This window comes from Phyllobates terribilis, unplaced genomic scaffold (assembly GCF_046119375.1).
Source record: "Phyllobates terribilis strain yellow unplaced genomic scaffold, ASM4611937v1 Scaffold_1__5_contigs__length_1240528914, whole genome shotgun sequence".
In the NCBI taxonomy this organism is placed as follows: domain Eukaryota; kingdom Metazoa; phylum Chordata; class Amphibia; order Anura; family Dendrobatidae; genus Phyllobates; species Phyllobates terribilis.
The window spans coordinates 1,228,937,389-1,228,958,520 of record NW_027362761.1 but is presented as its reverse complement, the minus strand read 5'-3'; the positions used below and the strand labels follow the sequence as shown (position 1 = coordinate 1,228,958,520).

At 45.8% G+C, this 21,132-nt stretch overlaps 1 protein-coding gene across 1 annotated transcript in view; it reads right to left on the bottom strand.

Annotated features, from left to right (window-relative positions):
- Positions 1–21,132, bottom strand: part of LOC141164549 (uncharacterized) — a 160,990-nt gene that overhangs the window by 34,965 nt on the left and 104,893 nt on the right. The window contains exons 5-8 of the mRNA XM_073649932.1: positions 3,877–3,968; positions 3,722–3,797; positions 3,550–3,626; positions 3,328–3,436 (exon numbers count right to left, since the gene is read on the bottom strand). Coding sequence (XP_073506033.1) covers positions 3,328–3,436; positions 3,550–3,626; positions 3,722–3,797; positions 3,877–3,968 — 354 coding nt within the window. The remainder of the gene's footprint in view (positions 1–3,327; positions 3,437–3,549; positions 3,627–3,721; positions 3,798–3,876; positions 3,969–21,132) is intronic.

Genomic DNA, 21,132 nt, shown 5'->3' with positions numbered 1-21,132 from the left:
GTATAGTCAGGACTACACCCCTGTGATATCTCTGTGTATAGTCAGTACTACAACCCTGTGATATCTCTGTGTATAGTCAGGACTACACCCCTGTGATATCTTTGTGTATAGTCAGTACTACACCCCTGTGATATCTCTGCGTATAGTCAGGACTACACCCCTGTGATATCTCTGTGTATAGTCAGTACTACAACCCTGTGATATCTCTGCGTATAGTCAGGACTACACCCCTGTGATATCTCTGTGTATAGTCAGTACTACACCCCTGTGATATCTCTGTGTATAGTCAGTACTACAACCCTGTGATATCTCTGCGTATAGTCAGTACTACACCCCTGTGATATCTCTGTGTATAGTCAGTTCTACACCCCTGTGATATCTCTGCGTATAGTCAGTACTACACCCCTGTGATATCACTGTGTATAGTCAGTACTACACCCCTGTGATATCACTGTGTATAGTCAGGACTACACCCCTGTGATATCTCTGTGTATAGTCAGTACTACACCCCTGTGATATCTCTGTGTATAGTCAGGACTACACCCCTGTGATATCACTGTGTATAGTCAGGACTACACCCCTGTGATATCTCTGTGTATAGTCAGTACTACAACCCTGTGATATCTCTGTGTATAGTCAGTACTACACCCCTGTGATATCTCTGCGTATAGTCAGTACTACACCCCTGTGATATCTCTGTGTATAGTCAGGACTACACCCCTGTGATATCACTGTGTATAGTCAGTACTACACCCCTGTGATATCTCTGTGTATAGTCAGTACTACACCCCTGTGATATCACTGTGTATAGTCAGTACTACACCCCTGTGATATCTCTGTGTATAGTCAGGACTACACCCCTGTGATATCTCTGTGTATAGTCAGGACTACACCCCTGTGATATCTCTGTGTATAGTCAGTACTACACCCCTGTGATATCTCTGTGTATAGTCAGTACTACACCCCTGTGATATCTCTGTGTATAGTCAGTACTACACCCCTGTGATATCTCTGTGTATAGTCAGTACTACAACCCTGTGATATCTCTGCGTATAGTCAGTACTACACCCCTGTGATATCTCTGTGTATAGTCAGGACTACACCCCTGTGATATCACTGTGTATAGTCAGTACTACACCCCTGTGATATCTCTGTGTATAGTCAGGACTACACCCCTGTGATATCTCTGTGTATAGTCAGTACTACACCCCTGTGATATCTCTGTGTATAGTCAGTACTACACCCCTGTGATATCACTGTGTATAGTCAGGACTACACCCCTGTGATATCACTGTGTATAGTCAATACTACACCCCTGTGATATCTCTGTGTATAGTCAGTACTACACCCCTGTGATATCTCTGCGTATAGTCAGGACTACACCCCTGTGATATCACTGCGTATAGTCAGTACTACACCCCTGTGATATCACTGCGTATAGTCAGTACTACAACCCTGTGATATCTCTGTGTATAGTCAGTACTACACCCCTGTGATATCTCTGTGTATAGTCAGTACTACACCCCTGTGATGTCTCTGTGTATAGTCAGTACTACACCCCTGTGATATCTCTGTGTATAGTCAGTACTACACCCCTGTGATATCTCTGTGTATAGTCAGTACTACACCCCTGTGATATCTCTGTGTATAGTCAGGACTACACCCCTGTGATATCTCTGTGTATAGTCAGTACTACACCCCTGTGATATCTCTGTGTATAGTCAGGACTACACCCCTGTGATATCACTGTGTATAGTCAGTACTATACCCCTGTGATATCTCTGTGTATAGTCAGTACTACACCCCTGTGATATCACTGTGTATAGTCAGTACTACACCCCTGTGATATCTCTGTGTATAGTCAGTACTACAACCCTGTGATATCTCTGCGTATAGTCAGTACTACACCCCTGTGATATCACTGTGTATAGTCAGTACTACACCCCTGTGATATCTCTGCGTATAGTCAGTACTACAACCCTGTGATATCTCTGTGTATAGTCAGTACTACACCCCTGTTATATCTCTGTGTATAGTCAGTACTACAACCCTGTGATATCTCTGTGTATAGTCAGTACTACACTCCTGTGATATCACTGTGTATAGTCAGTACTACACCCCTGTGATATCTCTGTGTATAGTCAGGACTACACCCCTGTGATATCACTGTGTATAGTCATTATTACACCCCTGTGATATCACTGTGTATAGTCAGTACTACACCTCTGTGATATCACTGATTAGTCATTAGTACACTCCTGTGATATCACTGTGTATAGTCAGTACTACACCCCTGTGATATCACTGATTAGTCATTATTACACCCCTGTGATATCACTGATTAGTCATTATTACACCCCTGTGATATCACTGATTAGTCATTATTACACCCCTGTGATATCACTGTGTATAGTCAGTACTACACCCCTGTGATATCTCTGTGTATAGTCAGTACTACACCCCTGTGATATCACTGTGTATAGTCAGTACTACACCCCTGTGATATCTCTGTGTATAGTCAGTACTACAACCCTGTGATATCTCTGCGTATAGTCAGTACTACACCCCTGTGATATCACTGTGTATAGTCAGTACTACACCCCTGTGATATCTCTGTGTATAGTCAGTACTACACCCCTGTGATATCTCTGCGTATAGTCAGTACTACAACCCTGTGATATCTCTGTGTATAGTCAGTACTACACCCCTGTTATATCTCTGTGTATAGTCAGTACTACAACCCTGTGATATCTCTGTGTATAGTCAGTACTACACTCCTGTGATATCACTGTGTATAGTCAGTACTACACCCCTGTGATATCTCTGTGTATAGTCAGGACTACACCCCTGTGATATCACTGTGTATAGTCATTATTACACCCCTGTGATATCACTGTGTATAGTCAGTACTACACCCCTGTGATATCTCTGTGTATAGTCAGGACTACACCCCTGTGATATCACTGTGTATAGTCAGTACTACACCCCTGTGATATCTCTGTGTATAGTCAGGACTACACCCCTGTGATATCACTGTGTATAGTCATTATTACACCCCTGTGATATCACTGTGTATAGTCAGTACTACACCCCTGTGATATCTCTGTGTATAGTCAGTACTACACCTCTGTGATATCACTGATTAGTCATTAGTACACCCCTGTGATATCACTGTGTATAGTCAGTACTACACCCCTGTGATATCACTGATTAGTCATTATTACACCCCTGTGATATCACTGATTAGTCATTATTACACCCCTGTGATATCACTGATTAGTCATTATTACACCCCTGTGATATCACTGATTAGTCATTATTACATACCTGTGGTCTCAGCTCCTGGACTCTCCTCCTTCACATCACTCATACTCGGCTGCTTGCCCATCCCCCGCTCTTGTTCATCCTCCACCTTAATATCCGTCAGATCTCCACCCTGATGTCACATATATAACAGCTCAGTACAATGCTGCAGACACAACAACAGAAGAAGCCCCCAAATCTCTGAGCAGCTCCATAGAGATGTGGTTTAGGCTTGGTTTCATCTACCTGGCGACTCTCTGGACAGTCCGGGGAATACAGAAGAGCTGGCCATCCCTCTGTGGGATTTCTTACACTGAGGTCATCTGTAGGAACCGGTGAAACAAGAGACTGTTACATGGAATGGCGGAAGTAGTATCTAGGTGACCCTCTAACAGACATTAATGTCTCCCTTCCTTACACTGCTGCTCGGTCATGACATCAGTCCCCTCTTCTTCATCTTCATCTATGACTTCAACCTTAATCAAATCTTCACTCTAAAATACAAGAAAAATATAAAATGAGCTTGGAGTCAGTGATTTATTTTCATATGTGGCACACAAAAGCGTTACCTACCGGATAATTCTCCAGGACGGTTTCCTCTGGACCATCCTGGGCATAGAGAGGAGGTGGACATCTCTCTGGGGAATTACTCCTACTGGATCCATCTGTGGGGGACACGTAATGACCCAATAGAGATCATACAGATAAACTCCAGGTGGACAATCCCGCAGCATATTCCAGGTACGGGGCCGCTCATCCCACAAAGGCGCCTTTCATCCGTTACATGGGGAGTCCATTGTCAGACGCGGCTAAAACATTTCATGTAATTAGATGGGACAATGGTTGAAGAAAAGTCATTTATAAGGAGAAGGTATCATCTGGTAATGGTCCATCGCTTAGAGTTAGGCTCCCGTATATCACAGTCTGTGTTGGAATAAAACAGAAATCTTGAAATTGGCACAATGGACACAGAATATTTACTCACAATTCCTTTGTATTAGAGAAGACTTTTTATCAGTCTCATTCATTATCATCACAGAAAGGTTTACAAACACTGAAAACACAGGTCGCACCAAACACCATAGCTGATGTCACAGCTCACCTCCTCCTTGTCTACAATGCTTGATAACACCTATATATATAGGAGATAACACAGGCTTCACTATTCACAATAGGTGATGTCACAGCTCACCTCCTCCTCCTGTACAATGACTGATAACACCTATATATACAGGAGATAACACAGGCTTCACCATTCACAACAGGAGATATCACAGCTCCCCTCCTCCATTTCTACAATGATTGATAATTCTTCTATATACTGTAGAAAAACACAGGATTCACCATTCACAATAGGAGATGTCACATCTCACCTGCTCCTCGTCCTGTACAATAACTGATAACACCTCTATGTACAGTAGATAACACAGAATGCACCATTCATAATAGGTGATGTCACAGCTCACCTCCTCCTCTAGTACAATGACATATAACACCTTTCTATATACTGTAGATAACACAGGTATCACCAAACAGCATAGGTGGTCTCCGCTGACCTCCTCCTACTGTACAATGACTGACCACACCTCTATATACAGTGGATAACACAGGATCCAACATTCATAATAGGTGATGTCACACCTTACTATTATGCGCTTCACAGAAGGACCCAGCAGGATTGACACGAAACCAGCAAAGGCACAGCCACAGACGCACTTGGCACAAGCTGCCCAGCTAGGCGAGCCCTTGAGCCCTTCACTCAGCTCCCAGTAAATAGAAGGGGGACTTTGGCAGAGCCCTTCCCAGGCCCACTATCGCTGAACAGCTGACGTCTGGTGACACGGCTGGTGCCTAGACAAAAACCAGGTGAGTACCTCTGTAAGAACCCCAAAAAGTGTAACCAGAAGAGAAAAAGAGAAAACCCCTGAAAAGATAGGAATACCACTGTTTGACGGAACAGCTTCTAATCTTAATCAGCCAGACATTTAGATTTGTTAATCCAAGAGACATACACTATTATCTTTGTGTATATCTATGGCTGGTCAAGAAAAACTGACCAGTATTTGTATAACCCTGATTGTTGTCTTCTCTTGGTTGTGAAACAATGATGTTTGTTACTATGCTAATAGCATATTGTACTAGATCCAGCTAGATGTTGATTTAAACAGTCTCCCTGCTATACCTACTATGTAAATTGATTAACTCAAACAATGAGACCTGAGTGAGCCCTGCACCTTTACCTCTAACCTGAGACTGATGACCTTAGCCACATATGTAAATATAAAAAAAGATTTTTTTCTATCCTGCTGCAAAGAGAATTGTAAGAGCCTTTACAAGGAGAAGCAAAGATCAGACTCTCTTGAGACCTTCAGCTTAGTAGCATGGATTTATCCAAAGAGACACAGATTTTGATTCCACATGATTCTAGTCTAAGGGTATATGGCCCTGACTGGAAAGATATGGATCTGCTCCACTGACCATCAGAGAGACCATGGCTACATTTGGGGAGACCAGGTTGGAACGATGAAGTCACCTGGCCCCATGGATATGTTGTTTGGGGTTGCCAGGTGGGACCCTCCGGTTGCCTGGAACCCATGGAGACTTTTGTCTAAGCCATATTGGGACCAGCTGGCCATCCGGCCCCATGGAAACTCTCGAAGAGGTCAAGATTGGACCCTCGTGTCTCCTGGCCTTGCACCTTGATGGACTGTCAGCTACCTAAGCTTGCCACTACCTCCTCTCTGTCGGGGCCCGCCAGAAGCAAAGGGCCACTGGTTGAGGTAGTTGGCCCTGGAAGTCCCAAAGTCGCAGCTGTTCTATCCCAGGCGGGCCAGCAGAAGGGTGAGACTGTGTAATGTACCATCTTGGGTATTTGCTGGGACTGTTCTATCTGTATATTGCCTGTTTTGTGGTTCAATAAAGTATTGCCACACTGTTTTACCCTCACCCTGTGTTGTCTGAGTAGTGTTACGCCCACAGAAGACCCAGTGTCTTCACACACTGCTAGCACCACTCACCACCACAGCACATAGCAACTGCAATAAACTAAAAGGACTGAGCAGGGAACAGGATTAAATATCTTGCCTAATGATCAGGTGTTGAATACATCCCAATCATCCCCAGGCAGCCACTCTCTGCTAGCTGGAGAAAATCCCACGACTGCCTAGTGCCAGACACAGCACCTAAGTTGCCTGGCAACTGGGGAAGACAGTGTCCCATGTTTTCCGGGCAGAGAAATCAGTGAGAGACACGGCGTGCCGCGTCTTCATTCATCCTACAACACCAAAACGTGATGCTCTATAAGACTGGGACAGTTTCCCTGTACACGTAGTTGCCCCAACTTCAGGGGCAGGACAATGGCGATGCCTGCAATCGGAGTAGCGTAGCACCAGACCAGATCCATTCCCAGGTAGGAGCACAAAACCATGATTCATAACAGTATCCTTTCTCCCTAGGAGAGACCACCGGGCTCTTACCACCCATGTTGTCCGGAAACCTGTTATGGAACTCAGAGATGAGATGATTGGCATGTATATTACCTCTCGAGACTCAGGACCTCTCCGTAGAACCGTACCCCTTCCAATGAATCAAATACTGAATGGAGTTCACAATACTTTCTATCTCAAATTCTTCAGTATTATCAACCTGAATAGTTGGAGGAGGATCCTGGGCCACAACCAGAGTAACCATCTTCTTTAATAATGTCTTGTGAAAAACGCTGGGAACCTGCCTAGAGAAAGGCAGACCTACCCGAAAAGCCACCTTATTTACAACCTCGATAATCGGAAATGGTCATATGAACATGGATGCTAGCTTAGGAGATGGTACCTTAATCTTGAGATTCTTAGTAGACACCCAAACTCTGTCCCCCTCCCTTGCTGACGACGCTTATCGGCCTGCCTCTTCATGCTCTCCCCTGCTTTCTTGAGATGGAAAGAGGCTTTCCCCCTAAACCCTCCGGACGCAGTGGATAGTAGCAGAGAAAGCCGGAAGTACATTGTCCCCTCCCTCAAAACAAGGGGACCTAGGATGGAATCCTAGATTACAGAAGAAAGGAGACATTCCCAAACCTTTGTGGTGTCTATTGTTTGGAGTGAACTCTGCCAAGGCTAAGTATGATCCCCAATCATGCTGAGCATGGGAGCAAAAACATCTTAGATAGGACTCAAGACACTGGTTGGTTAGCTCCATTTGTCCATTAGCGTGAGGACTGTATGCAGATGAAAACGAGAGTTCCGAACCGAGGCGTTTACAGAAAGCCCTCCAGAATCTGGAGATAAACTGGGACCCCCGATCGGAGACAATATTCATAGGAACCCCATGTAATCTTACCACCTGAACAAGGAACAAACCTACCAAGTTCTACGCACTAGGTAACTGAGCCAAAGGAACCAAATGGCATTGTTTAGAAAATCGGTCCACAATAACCCACACCATAGTCATACCCTTGGAGTTAGGGAGATCCGTAATGAAGTCCATGGATATGTGGGACCAAGGATGTACTGTTAGAAAAAACTAACAGGAGGGTTCTATTTTTGCTGGTCACATGACTTTTTGCCTATATAATCCAGCTCCACCCTCCTGGCCTTGCTGGACTTCAGTGTTACATTTACTCTTAAGCTAGCCAGGTGCCTTGTACCTTACTCTGTAGTTTGCTTGGTCTTTTGACCACTAGTACTTCTGTTTGTTTGTCTTTGCTCTGCTACAATTTCTGCTAGGAGGTGTCCAACTATATCCCAGTCCTTAGTTCATGTAGGGACCCCTCCCTTATATCTATAGGTCTGCGTTCAGACTAGCCTAGGACTTAGGCGGGTCTGTTCACAAGGAACAGGTCCCCCGCTGCATCGTAGGGAATCAGCTTAGTCCTATTGTAGGGACAGTTTTCCTTTCTTTCCTTAGTGTTTGTAGCAGTTCATAACAGTAAGTCCAGCCCAAAAATAAAACACTCTAAGGAAAAAAAAAAATCCTGATTTCAGCATGGTGTCGGTTCAGGAGTTGGCTCAACGCCTGCAGGGACTGTCTTTGGAGGTGGCCGAGCTCCAGCAACACGTGAGTAGCTGTCCTGGAGCGCATTTTGTCGAACCGAAGGTAGGACTTCCAGATTTTTTTATGGTAAACGGCAAGATTTTTTTTCCTTTAAAAACGCTTGTTTATTATATTTTCGTTTAAGACCCAGATCCTCGGGGAATGAATCACAGCGCATTGGGTTTATAATGTCACTTTTGCGCAAAGAACCACAGGGATGGGCCTTTTCTCTACAACCTAATGATCCGTGTTTTAGATCTGTGGAAGATTTTTTTTCTGCTATGGGGTTGTTGTATGATGATCCTGATCGAGTCTCATCTGCTGAAACTGAATTAAGACGTTTGAAGCAGGGGTCAGGTGATGTGGAAAATTATTGTACATACTTCAGAAGACGGTCGGCTGAAGTGGAATGGAATGACTCAGCATTAAAATGTTTGTTTCTTGATGGACTAGGTGAAAGGGTTAAGGATCAGCTGATTGCCTTCCCAAAACCTGGAACCTTGCAGGAGGCAATGCAATTAGCCATACGTGTGGACAGGATACTGCGTGCTAGGAGTAATGAAGAGAAATCTACTGCTATGGCAGCTCCTAATTTTCAGAGGGTCTGTTCGGAGTGTGGAGAACCGATGGAGATTGGGGCGATGTCACCCCACTCTCAGGAAAAAGACCGCAGGTTTGCTAAAGGATTGTGTTTTTATTGCGGTAAATCTGACCACTTTATTAAGAACTGTGTGCTTCGTTTGAACAAAGAAAAAAAAAAAAGAGGTCAGTTACGCCCGCATAGCGTGTTTAAACTCAAAAGGAGTATTTCTTTCTGGAAGCACCTCATTCCAGGAGGAGTTGATTGAATTTCGGGTATTTGTGGATTGTGGTTCTACACTCAATGTGATTGATGAGGGTTTTTTGGAAAAATTTAAATTAGAATCCAAACTTTTGTCATCTCCTATTTCTGTGGTTGCTGTTGATGGTTCTCCCTTGAAAGGTATTACTCACAAGGTTTTTGAATTTCCCCTCACCATTAATGTTATCCACCAAGAGAATTTGGATTTGGCGGTATTAAATAATTTGCCTGCTCCAGTGGTTTTGGGGTTACCTTGGTTAAAATTGCACAATCCTGTACTTGACTGGTCTACCAATGAAATTAAGTCTTGGAGTCCTAAGTGTTATGATAGATGTTGTAACGGTCGCATTGCTGCTGTGGAAAGAGGGAAATTACCTGTATCTATTCAGGATTTTAGGAAGGTTTTTTCTGAGGAGGAGTCGCAAGTTTTGCCTCCTCATAGGGACTATGATTGTACTATTGAGTTTGTCCCTGGAGCAACTCTTCCCATAAGTCGCTTATTTAATCTTACTATCCCTGAGAGAAAGGCATTGGAGACAAGCATACATACATACAGACAAGCTTGGCCGCCGGTCACATTAGACCTTCTAAGTCACCTGTGGTTGTTGGATTTCTTTTTGTAAAAAAAAAAAGGACGGCGGTTTACGTCCATGTCTGGACTTTCGCGAAATTAATAAAATTACAGTATGCAATTCCTACCCACTGCCATTAATTCCTGACTTGTTCAACCAGTTAGTGGGGGCCAAGTGGTTCTCTAAGATTGATCTCCGGGGGGCATACAATTTGTTACGTATGAAGGAAGGTGATGAGTGGAAAACTGCTTTTAACACTCCTGTGGGTCATTTTGAGAATCTGGTTATGCCTTTTGGTCTTACCAACGCACCAGCGTTTTTTCAGAACCTTATTAATGACATCCTAAGACCGTTGATCGGTAAGAATGTGGTGTTGTATTTGGATGACATTTTGATTTTTGCGCCGGATCTGGAGTCTCATTGGCAGAGCGTACGTGAGGTATTGCAGTTATTGAGTGATAATTCACTCTTTGCTAAGCTGGAGAAATGTGAGTTCGCTGTACAGAGAATTAGTTTTTTGGGCTACATTATCTCCAGCGAGGGCTTTGAGATGGACCCGGTGAAGGTTCAGGCGGTGCAGGAATGGCCTAGGCCTATTGGTTTGAAACCAATACAGAGATTTTTGGGTTTCGCCAATTATTACAGAAAATTCATTAAGAATTTTTCTATAATTGTTAAGCTGTTGACCGATCTCACCAGGAAAGGTGAGAATACGGTTCAGTGGACTACTGAGGCCATTGAAGCTTTTGTGTATCTCAAGGAGAGGTTCAGCTCTGCCCCCATCCTTATGCAGCCTGATGAGACCAAGCCTTTTTTGGTCGAGGTTGATGCTTCTTCGGTGGGGGTCGGTGCTGTTTTGTCTCAGGAAAACAAGGATGGAGTACATCCCTGTGCTTTTTTTTTTCAAAAAAATTTTCTGAGACCGAACTTAATTACGATGTTGGTAATCGGGAATTGCTGGCGATTAAACTCGCATTTGAACATGGGCGTCATCTCTTGGAAGGTGCTAAATTTCCCATTCAGGTTTTTACTGATCATAAGAATTTGATCTATCTTGATGCTGCCAAGCGCTTGAATGCCCGTCAAGCTAGGTGGGCACTTTTTTTTTTGCGGTTTAATTTTTCTGTTACTTACATCCCGGGTACCAAGAATGTAAAAGCTGATGCTTTATCTCGCAGTTTTTCTCCCATGGTTGGTACCGAGGAGGAGGAGAGCATTTTACAGGAAGGTGTTGCGATAGCAGCATTGACTCCGTTTTGGAAGAAGGGATTCTGAAAGCCCAGGAGGATGCCCCATCTAACACTCCCCATGGGAGGTTGTTTGTGCCTAGGAACTTTAGGAGAGATTTGTTTGTGGAGTGTCATGAATCTCGGTTGGCAGGTCATCCAGGAATTTCGGAGACTAAGAGACTTGTAGGTCGCAGTTTTTGGTGGCCTGGGTGGCAGAAGGAAGTCATTAAGTGGGTGCGTCAATGTACTGTGTGTGCTAGATCTAAGTCTTCACATGCTCCTGCTGCGGGGTTGCTTTGCCCTCTGGAGGTTCCTAATGCTCCTTGGACGCATCTTGCTATGGATTTTATTACTGACCTTCCTGCCTCTGAGGGTTTCACTGTTATCTGGGTGGTCATGGACCGTTTTAGCAAGATGTGTCACTTGGTTCCCTTCATCAAACTGCCCTGCGCCAGGACACTCGCTAAGGCTTTTGTTAAAGAAATTGTCAAGCTCCATGGCGTTCCTACCGACATTGTTTCCGATAGGGGACCTCAGTTCGTGGCTCGTTTTTGGCGTGCCTTTTGTGACAGGTTGGGAGTCCATTTGTCATTTTCGTCTGGATATCATCCTGAGTCTAATGGACAGACAGAAAGAAAGAACCAGGATGTTGAACAGTTTTTGCGTTGTTTTGTGGCTGACAATCAAGAGGGGTGGTCTGAGTTTCTGCCACTGGCTGAATTTGCTCTTAACAACCATACATCCTCTTCTGCTGGGTGTTCGCCTTTTTTTTGTTGTACTGGGAGACATCCGTCGTTTGGGTCATTCTCCAAATTGGTATCGGCTGTGCCGGAGGAGGAGAATTTTTCCGGTGATTTGGAGAGAGTTTGGATTGATGTACGTCGTAACCTTCAAGAGGCTAACAAAAAATCCAAGAGGTACTTTGACAGGAAACATCAAGAGGTTTTGTTTACTGTTGGTGACATGGTTTGGTTGTCCTCTAGGAATCTGCGGTTGAGGATTCCTTCTAAGAAATTGGGCCCGAAGTTTGTAGGTCCGTTTAAGGTGCTTCAGGTAGTTAACCAATCTGCTGTTAGGTTGGAGGTTCCTACCTCCTGGAAGATTAATCCGGTGTTTCATGTTTCCTTATTGAAAAAAGCTGACGTTTCTGATAGGGATGCCACTGTCTCTGTTCCTCCAGTGGAGGAAGACGGTGAATATGAAATTTCTCGCATTCTTAATTCTAGATGGCATAGAGGGAGATTGCAGTATCTCGTAAATTGGAAAGGTTTCGGTCCCGAGGATAACTCCTGGGTAAGGGCGGATGATGTCTCTGCTCCTAGACTTGTCGGAGCGTTTCACAGGAGGTTTCCTGATAGACCTGGGCCTGGAGGATCCGGAGGATCCTCATAGAAGAGGGGGTACTGTTAGAACCCTCCTGTTAGTTTTTTCTATTTTGCTGGTCACATGACTTTTTGCCTATATAATCCAGCTCCACCCTCCTGGCCTTGCTGGACTTCAGTGTTACATTTACTCTTAAGCTAGCCAGGTGCCTTGTACCTTACTCAGTAGTTTGCTTGGTCTTTTGACCACCAGTACTTCTGTTTGTTTGTTTGTCTTTGCTCTGCTACAATTTCTGCTAGGAGGTGTCCAACTATATCCCAGTCCTTAGTTCTTGTAGGGACCCCTCCCTTATATCTATAGGTCTGCGTTCAGACTAGCCTAGGACTTAGGCGGGTCTGTTCACAAGGAACAGGTCCCCCGCTGCATCGTAGGGAATCAGCTTAGTCCTATTGTAGGGACAGTTTTCCTTTCTTTCCTTAGTGTTTGTAGCAGTTCATAACATGTACAGGAATGGGCAAAGGGAGAAGCTTCCCTGCCGGGGCGACGCGAGGCACCTTGTTCCTGGTACAGATCTTGCATGCCTTACCAAAAGCTTCAACATCCTTACCCAAGGATGGCCACCAATAATTTCTGCTCAACATGTGAAAAGTCCCCTTAATGCCCGGGTGGCCCGCTGTAACCGAGTCATGACACTCTCTGAGTAAGCCCAACCGTAACTGCACCGCAATGGATAATTTATCATGAGGTGTGCTGGACGGAGCCATCTCCTGAGCCTTAACCACCTCCCAAGCTAAATTGAGAGAAGAGACTATAATGCCCTTTGGAAGAATGAATCAGGTTTCCATAATTTCAGACTCACTAGGACAAAGGCTCAGAGAGAGAGAGCATTTGCCCGAACATTCTTTGTCCCAGGGAGGTAAAAAAATTGAAAAATTGAATCTGGTAGAAAACAAGGCCCATCTGACTTTTTCTCGAGTTCAGTATTTTAGCATTCTCTAAAAAAACAGATTCTTATGGTCAGTAAGCAACATGAATGGGTGCTTGCCACCCTCCATGAGATGCCTCCACTCCTTCAGCGCTAACTTTATGGCCAGAAGTTAACGATTGCAGGTGTCATAATTGAGCACTGGAGGAGAGAATTTCCGAGAAAAAAACACACAAGGCGTCAAATGCATTAGAGTGGTGGAACCCTGGGAGAGCACCGCTTCCACCCATACAGTTGTGCTCAAAAGTTTACATACCCTGGCAGAATTTTTCCTTTCTTGGCCTTGTTTCAGAGAATATGAATGATAACAAAAAAACTTTTTCTCCACTCATGGTTATTGGTTGGGTGAAGCCATTTATTGTCAAACTACTGTGTTTTCTCGTTTTAAATCTTAATGACAACCAAAAACATCCAAATGACCCTGATCAAAAGTTCCCATACCCTGGTGATTTTGGCCTGATAACATGCACAGAATTTGACACAAATGGGTTTGAATGGCTACTAAAGGTAACATCCTCACCTGTGACCTGTTTGCTTGTAATCAGTGTGTGCGCATAAAAGCTGAGTGAGTTTCTGGGATCCAGACAGACTCTTGCATCTTTCATTCAGCCACTGACGTTTCTGGATTGTGAGTCATGGGGAAAGCAAAAGAATTGTCAACGGATCTACGGGAAAAGGTAATTGAACTGTATAACACAGGAGAGCGATACAAAAAAATATCCAAGGAATTGATAATGCCAGTCAGCAGCGTTCAAACTGTGATTAACAAATGGAAAATCAGGGGCTCTGTAAAAAAGAAACCACGGTCAGGTAGACCAACACAGATTTCGGCCACAACTGCCAGGAAAATTGTTTAGGATGCAAAGAAAAAGCCACAAATAACATCAGCTGAAATTCAGGACTCTGAAAACTAGCGGTGTTGCTGTTTCAAGATGCACAATAAGGAGGCACTTGAAGAAATATGTATCAAAAGAAAATATTTGTCAATTGAAAAAAGCCTTGGACAGGCTGAAACGTCTTTTTGTGAGTTGTGGAATAAACCAACTAATCATCAACACGTGAGTGCCGGGATTTTCTTTTCCTTGAAGAAATATGGGCTGCATGGTTGAGTCGCCAGAAGAAAGCTATTACTGCGCAAATGCCACAAAGTATCTCGCCTACAATACGCCAAACAGCACAGAGACAAGCCTCAAAACTTCTGGAACAGGGTAATTTGGAGTGATGAGACCAAAATTGCACTTTTTGGCCACAGCCATAAACGTTACATTTGGAGAGAGGTCAACAAGGCCTATGATGAAAGGAACACTATTCCTTCAGAAAAGCACGGCGGTGCGTCGCTGATGTTTTGGGGATGTGTGAGCTACATGGAAACTTGGTAAAAGTTGAAGGAAAGATGAATGCAGCACGTTATCAGCAAATACTGGAGGCAAGTTTGCCCTCATCAGCCCGGAAGCTGCGTATGGGACGTACTTGGATGTTCCAACATGACAACGATACAAAACACAAGGCCAAGTCGACCTGTCATTGGCTACAGCAGAACAAACTGAAGGATCTGGAGTGGCCATCTCAGTCTCCTGATCTCAATATCATTGAGCCACTCTGGGGAGATCTCAAGCGCGCAGTTCATGCTAAACAGCCTAAGAATTTACAGGAACTGGAGGCTTTCTGCCAAGAAGAATGGGCAGCTTTACCATCTGAGAAAATAACCTCATCCACAACTACCACAAAAGACTTCAAGCTGTCATTGATGTCAGAGAGGGCAATACACAGTATTAAGAACTGGGGTATGGGAACTTTTGATCAGGGCCATTTGGATGTTTTTGGTTGTCATTAAGAAGATTTAAAAAGAGAAAACACAGTAGTTTGACAATAAATGGCTTCACCCAACCAATAACCATGAGTGGAGAAAAAGTTTTTTTTGTTATCATTAATATTCTGTGAAACAAGGCCAAGAAAGGAAAAATCCTGCCGGGGTATGTAAACTTTTGAGCACAACTGTACCTCAGAGGCATCCACATCCACCACAAAAGGCATATTGACATCAGTCTGGACCAAAACTGGAGTGGAGGAAAATGCCTTCTTAAGCGTATTAAAGACCTTAATGGCCTCCAGTCCCCAATAAGACACATTTGCCCCTTTATGGGTAAGATCGGTGAAAAGTTTCACTATCTTGGAAAAACCCTTATTAAACCTCCGCTAATAATTGGCAAAACCCCAAAAAAGCTGAAGTCTCTTGAGGTTAACTGGTTGAGCCCACTCCAACACCGCCCTCACCTTCTCGAGGTCCATCCAAAACCCTGTGGGGGACAGAATGAGTCCCATGAACCCCAGCTCCTGCATTTCGAAAACACATTTTTTTTTTGCATAAAGAAAATGATCCTTCCATCTTTTCAGGTCCCTGGAGAAGATGAGGATATCATCGATGCAAACAATAACCGAAATTACCAATGATCCCGGAAAATATAATTTACATGCGTTTGAAACACAACTGGAGCATTACAGAGCCCAAAGGGCATGACACAATACTGATAATGACCCTCGGGGGTATTGAAGGCCGTTTTCCACTCATCCCCCTCCTTAATGTGAACAAGATTTTAAGCCCCTCTGGAGATCCAGCTTAGTAAACCAACTTGCCCCCATCAGATGGCTTAAATAGGTTAGGGATGAGTGGAAGAGGGTAATGATTATGTACAGTTATGCGAGTGAGCTCAGATAGTCAATATACGGTCTCAAACTGCCATCCTTTTTGGCCACAAAAAAGAACCCTGATCCAATCGGGGATTTAGAAGTGCGGATAAACCAATTTTTCAAATTTTCCCGAATATATTCCCTCATGGCTAGCGTCTCGGGTTCAGACAGGTTAAAAATTCTGCCCTTAGGTAACTTTGCCCCCTCAATGAGTTGGATGGAAAAGTCATAAGTTATATTTGGAGGTAATTTCTGCCACATATCACAGGACCTTGGAGGTGGAACCTACTACCTTAGGAGGCTTGATGATACAAATGGATTGGCGGTAGGAGGACCACTTAACAATATCCACTCTGCCAGTCAATAATAGGGTTATGAGTGTGACGCCAAGGGAGACGTAACACCACAGCAGTGGGAAGATCCTGTAAAATAAAAAAGCATGCCTCTTCCTTATGCAGACAACCTGTGGTGATATACACTGGTTCAGAGGTGCGATACCCAATACTCTGGGCACGGGGAGAATTATTAAGAGAAGCATCCAAGGAGATAAGAGAAACCTCCAACTCCTTGGCCATGGCAGCATTTAAAAAACTTAGTTAAGTCCCACAATCAACAAAAGCATAACCCTCCACACACTTACTGCTAAACGTGATAATAATAGGTAAAAGTCATTTCTGTGCTAGGGGTACCTAAGCGACTAACTGGGGATCCCCGAACCCAGCTAGGCGCGGTCGTTTCCTGCCGGCTTCAGATGTGGATATTCACAAACCAGATGTCGCGAGGAACCGCATAAAAGACACAGTCGCCGACGCCATCTTTGCTTCCTTGACTCCCAAGAGGTACCAACTCCATCAAGCTGCATAGGTTCTCCCCCAGCCTCAGGACCGGCAGAGGATATGGATGCAATCCGTCTGATGGGCAATTTTTCCCGACATCTCTCAAGTCGCACAGCTAAAGTCATGGTGGCCTCCAACGACCAGGGAGGAGAGTAGTGCACTAGCATATCTTTAATATGTTCAATAAGCCTGTGAGGAGCTGCCCACTTACTAAAGGCTATGATACTTTTCCAGCAACGGACCACCATTTTTGTCAATATTATTATTGTGTGTTATTAGTGATTTACTTGTTATGTTTTATATAGCTCTGCTTACTTGTCAGTATGTAAGATTCACTTGTAAAATGTCCAGCATTCCACTAATCTCATCTTTATCTCAGGAGTCCAATGTTTCAACAGCCAATAATCTCATTAGGTGAGTGTAGATTGAGACACAGTGGAGCCGTCACCACAGGGGGTCTTACAGGCAGTCTCAGATGAAGGCTTCTAGAATATTCTTCATTGTTTTAGCGAACAGTGAATGTTTAAGGGGGAGGGTGTGATCACTTCTGACCTGGGAGGGGACTGATCCCAGTGGAAGAAAGGACAGACATGTTTTAGAGATAGTTGTGTGGAAGGATTGAAGGAAGAGGATGGAGACCGTGGACTTGGTAGGGTGGATGGATAAACATGTTACCATTATGGATTATGTAGTTTAGATTTAAACTTTCTTAAAAAGACTGCTGCTACTGGATACCTGGGCTTTCATCGTTTTATCGGCCGTCTAGAGGATCATGGACTATGGCTATAGACTATGCTGACTGGAGATACGAAATCTGTGGGCCAACCAAAAGTTGGGAGACAGTGAGTATGGCCTTATACAAAGCCAGTGGAACTACTGAACCCAGATTGAGGACTGAGAGAACAGTATTTTGGCCATTTACCTGGAATTGCTTTATTACCATGGCTGTGATCAATAAAATATTGTTGCATCGTTAACCTGCCTAGGTGATTACTTACAGCCCACTGTGACGCCTCTACTCGAAAAGCCCGTGTTTTACCCTGGGTGTTGGGGGACTCGGTGTCAGGCCCTGTGATGGAGAGATGGGATGCAGCCGTGGCCCGGGCCCGATGGTGTGGGCTTGTCCGGGTTGAGTGGCTGATTAACGACTACGCCACCTGTGGTGCCTGGTGAAGGGCCACCAGCGCAGCTACAGCCCGGCTGAGGCCTGGTGTTATGGCGGCCAAAGTTCTCACTGCTCCCCACAGGCGGAGCAAGGCCTCAGGGCAGAGGGACAGGATGGATGGGGGTAGTAGTAGAGGGAGACGGGCGCCGCGTCTCGCGGTTTGGCGCAGAATAAACAGTCGGGAGGCCATAGGGGTGAACTCCAAGGCTTTACTCACTTTAGAGATGGCAGAAGGAAGGCGACTCCCTGCTCCTCGCGGAGTCCTGTGGTCACCAGGGACGGGGGTCCGACAACCTCTGAGTAAGTCCAGCATTCAGTCATGACCTTACACAAGAGTGTTCCTGAACTACAGACTGAATCCTTTCCTGTCCGTGTGTATGCAAATAGGCCGGGTCTCCCTCTGAGCTCCTCTCAGAACAAGGGTACGGGTGGCAGCTCCGCTCCGTCCGATACCCGGTGGGATCCTCTGGGCCTAACCGGGCTTTCCCGTCCAGGACGTAGAGTAGCAAGGTCGGGTGTCGGGGGTCGGTACCCCTCTTGCAGCCAGAGTCCCTCTGACTTAATACAACTAAGGTGTAAAAAGGAAAAATACAGGAAATCGTTTGTTCCAACAGCTATGGGGGTGTTTAACAAATGTCTGAAAAGCAATGTCTAAAGCATTCCAAATGTTATGTTATCATATGTGTCATGTTCGAGATCTGTGTTCTGCTGCTGTGATACCGCAATTTCCTCCGGGATAAATAAAGTATATCTTATCTTATCTTATATCAGCATGGCGAGGACAAGTGGCGTACTCCGCTCCATCTGCATCCTGTCTGGGATCCATTTGCTGTGGAGCCACACTCTTAAGCTCCGGGCCTTCCTGATCCTGGTCCTTGGCCGGGTTGAGACATTCCTTGTCTGCAACCTACCTCTCATCCCAAGGCCGGGGTACGAGGGCTGTGTCCCATGCCAGTGCAGGCCCACACAGGATCTGCGCTCTCGGAGTGAAGTCATATTACACACAGTATTTTGACAGCACAGTACGACCAACTAATCAACTAGGGAGAATTAGCAGAAGGACCCAGATCAAGGATGGCTTTCCATTAAATATGAATTATAAAGTGTAACTAACTTGTAACTAACTTGTAAGTCCTCCACCTTCACCCACTAACTGGTTCCCCTAACTCATGGCTCCAGCCTCCCTGTAACCAGGGGAGCAGCACCTAGTGCATACTAGCTCCATCTGGTGGAGGAGTGTGGTGTTGGATGCAAAAGATTAGGTCACGACTATCACACTGGCCTTACCTCAGAGGATGAACACTACACTCCATTACCGAAGTGCAGCATCCCTGTGGTGGTCGAACCCTCAGGGGCGCCACATTCCCCCCTGGTAAAACACAGAACGCCCGCGGGCTGCAAAAGAAGTAACACCCAGGAAATTTTCTTTTTAATAATAACAAAACTATCTTCCCTTTATGGGAGGCACATATCTTAAACGTTGCATAACAAGGTATATAGTATAAAAGTATAAAATTGCAAAAGCGTAAAATTATAAAAGTGCTAGCATTTTTCCAGAGACATTTTGTGCAAACAGACAGGTAAAAGTGCAAGGACTCAGAGTCAGTTCAGAAGTGCGAGGGACCTGCCCTAAACCCTCCACGTACCCCCTGGGGTGGCTGCAGGGCATGAAGATCCCGAGTTGGACCTCCCGGAGAGGCACCTTGACAGGTTTTTCTTCTGAGGTCTTGAGGTAGAAAATATCCGCGGTTTTGTATAAAACCAATATGGAGCACCTAAAAAGATGCAAACTATATACAATGGAAAGTCTGCAGGGACACGTGTCTCTAGAAACCGGGTAGAAAATAAGTAAAAATAGAAAAAGTCAACTTTCAAACTTGTAAACAAAAACAGAAACAGCTGGGGGCTGCTTTAAACCTCGGGCTCTCTCCTTGGAAAGGGCTCATTCCTCCCGACAGAGGCTAGCCGGTCCCCTGAGGCTGAGAGCGGGGTGGCGTCGCTCCCGGACACTTTGTGTACGTCCAGGGCGTACCACCCTCGCACCCCCTGGTGGCGAGAGAAAGTCACTGTGTCGCCCGGGAAGAGGTTCCGACCAGGGTGTCCCTTCTTGAGGTGCGGCTCGACGTCTCGCCGGCTGACGAACACATCGTCCTGGAACTAGGGACACCAAATGAACCCCCACCCCACCTCATGGTGGAAACGGACGACTTGGCCTTCAAATCGGGGACTGGGAAGGGTAGCCTCCTCCTGACGCGCCCGAGATTTAGCAGCTTTAGCCCGCACCTCGAGGGGCTCGCAGCGCTGCTCCCGCGGTCGCTGCTCCCACTGTCGCTGCTCCCGTGTGAGCTGGAAGATCTGATCACTGCACCACTGGCTCCTCCTCCGCGCTTCAGCCCGGGTTTCCCAGGGGAAGCCCATCAGGTCGCCCCCCTGGTTTTCCCAGGCCCACTCCTCAGCCTCGGAGCAGGTCACAGCTGGTGCGGGTAGCGGGGTAAGAACGGGTTGCTGCGAGTCCTCTGTAGGCGCGGACCAGTCCGAGCTGGAGCCGGTAGTTTCCCCCGCAGCTTCAGGCACCTCCGAGTCAGGGTTTGGGTGGCATCGCAGGTCCCCACCCATAGCTGCCGATTGCAGCTCTGGAGCCAAAGCTTGCTCCCACGTGACCGCCTGGGGGATTAGGTACTCCATCATGAGGTCCAGGATGGTCACGGTAGGCTCTGCAGCCGGGGCAGGGGTTGCACACTCACCCGCCGCTGGGCCGCCCTCGACCTGTCACCGAGCCGACTTGTCCTGGGACCTCTACTCCTTGTAGGTGGTCCCGGATACGCAGCAGCATCTCCTCCCGCCACGCAGCCATCGCCGCCTCCTGGGCCTCTCTCTGCCTTCTTAAGAGTCCCGGAGCTTCCTGCCGGAGGAATTCAAAATCTCCCGGTGTCAACACGCTGCCGCCTTGCTCTCTGCCGGGTGAAGGGCCTGAACCGGGTTCAGTAGATGCGTGGACTTGCTCCCCAGAGGCATCGATGTCTGCCTCTGTTGATTGCCAAGCTCCGACTGCAATGGCCCACCTTTTTACTTTTCTTCTTCCTCCTCTTTCGGGGCGGTTCCTGGGCGGAATGCTGACAGGCCCGCCTTCGTCCAGCCCATCCAGTATGACGGGCATTACCCCGC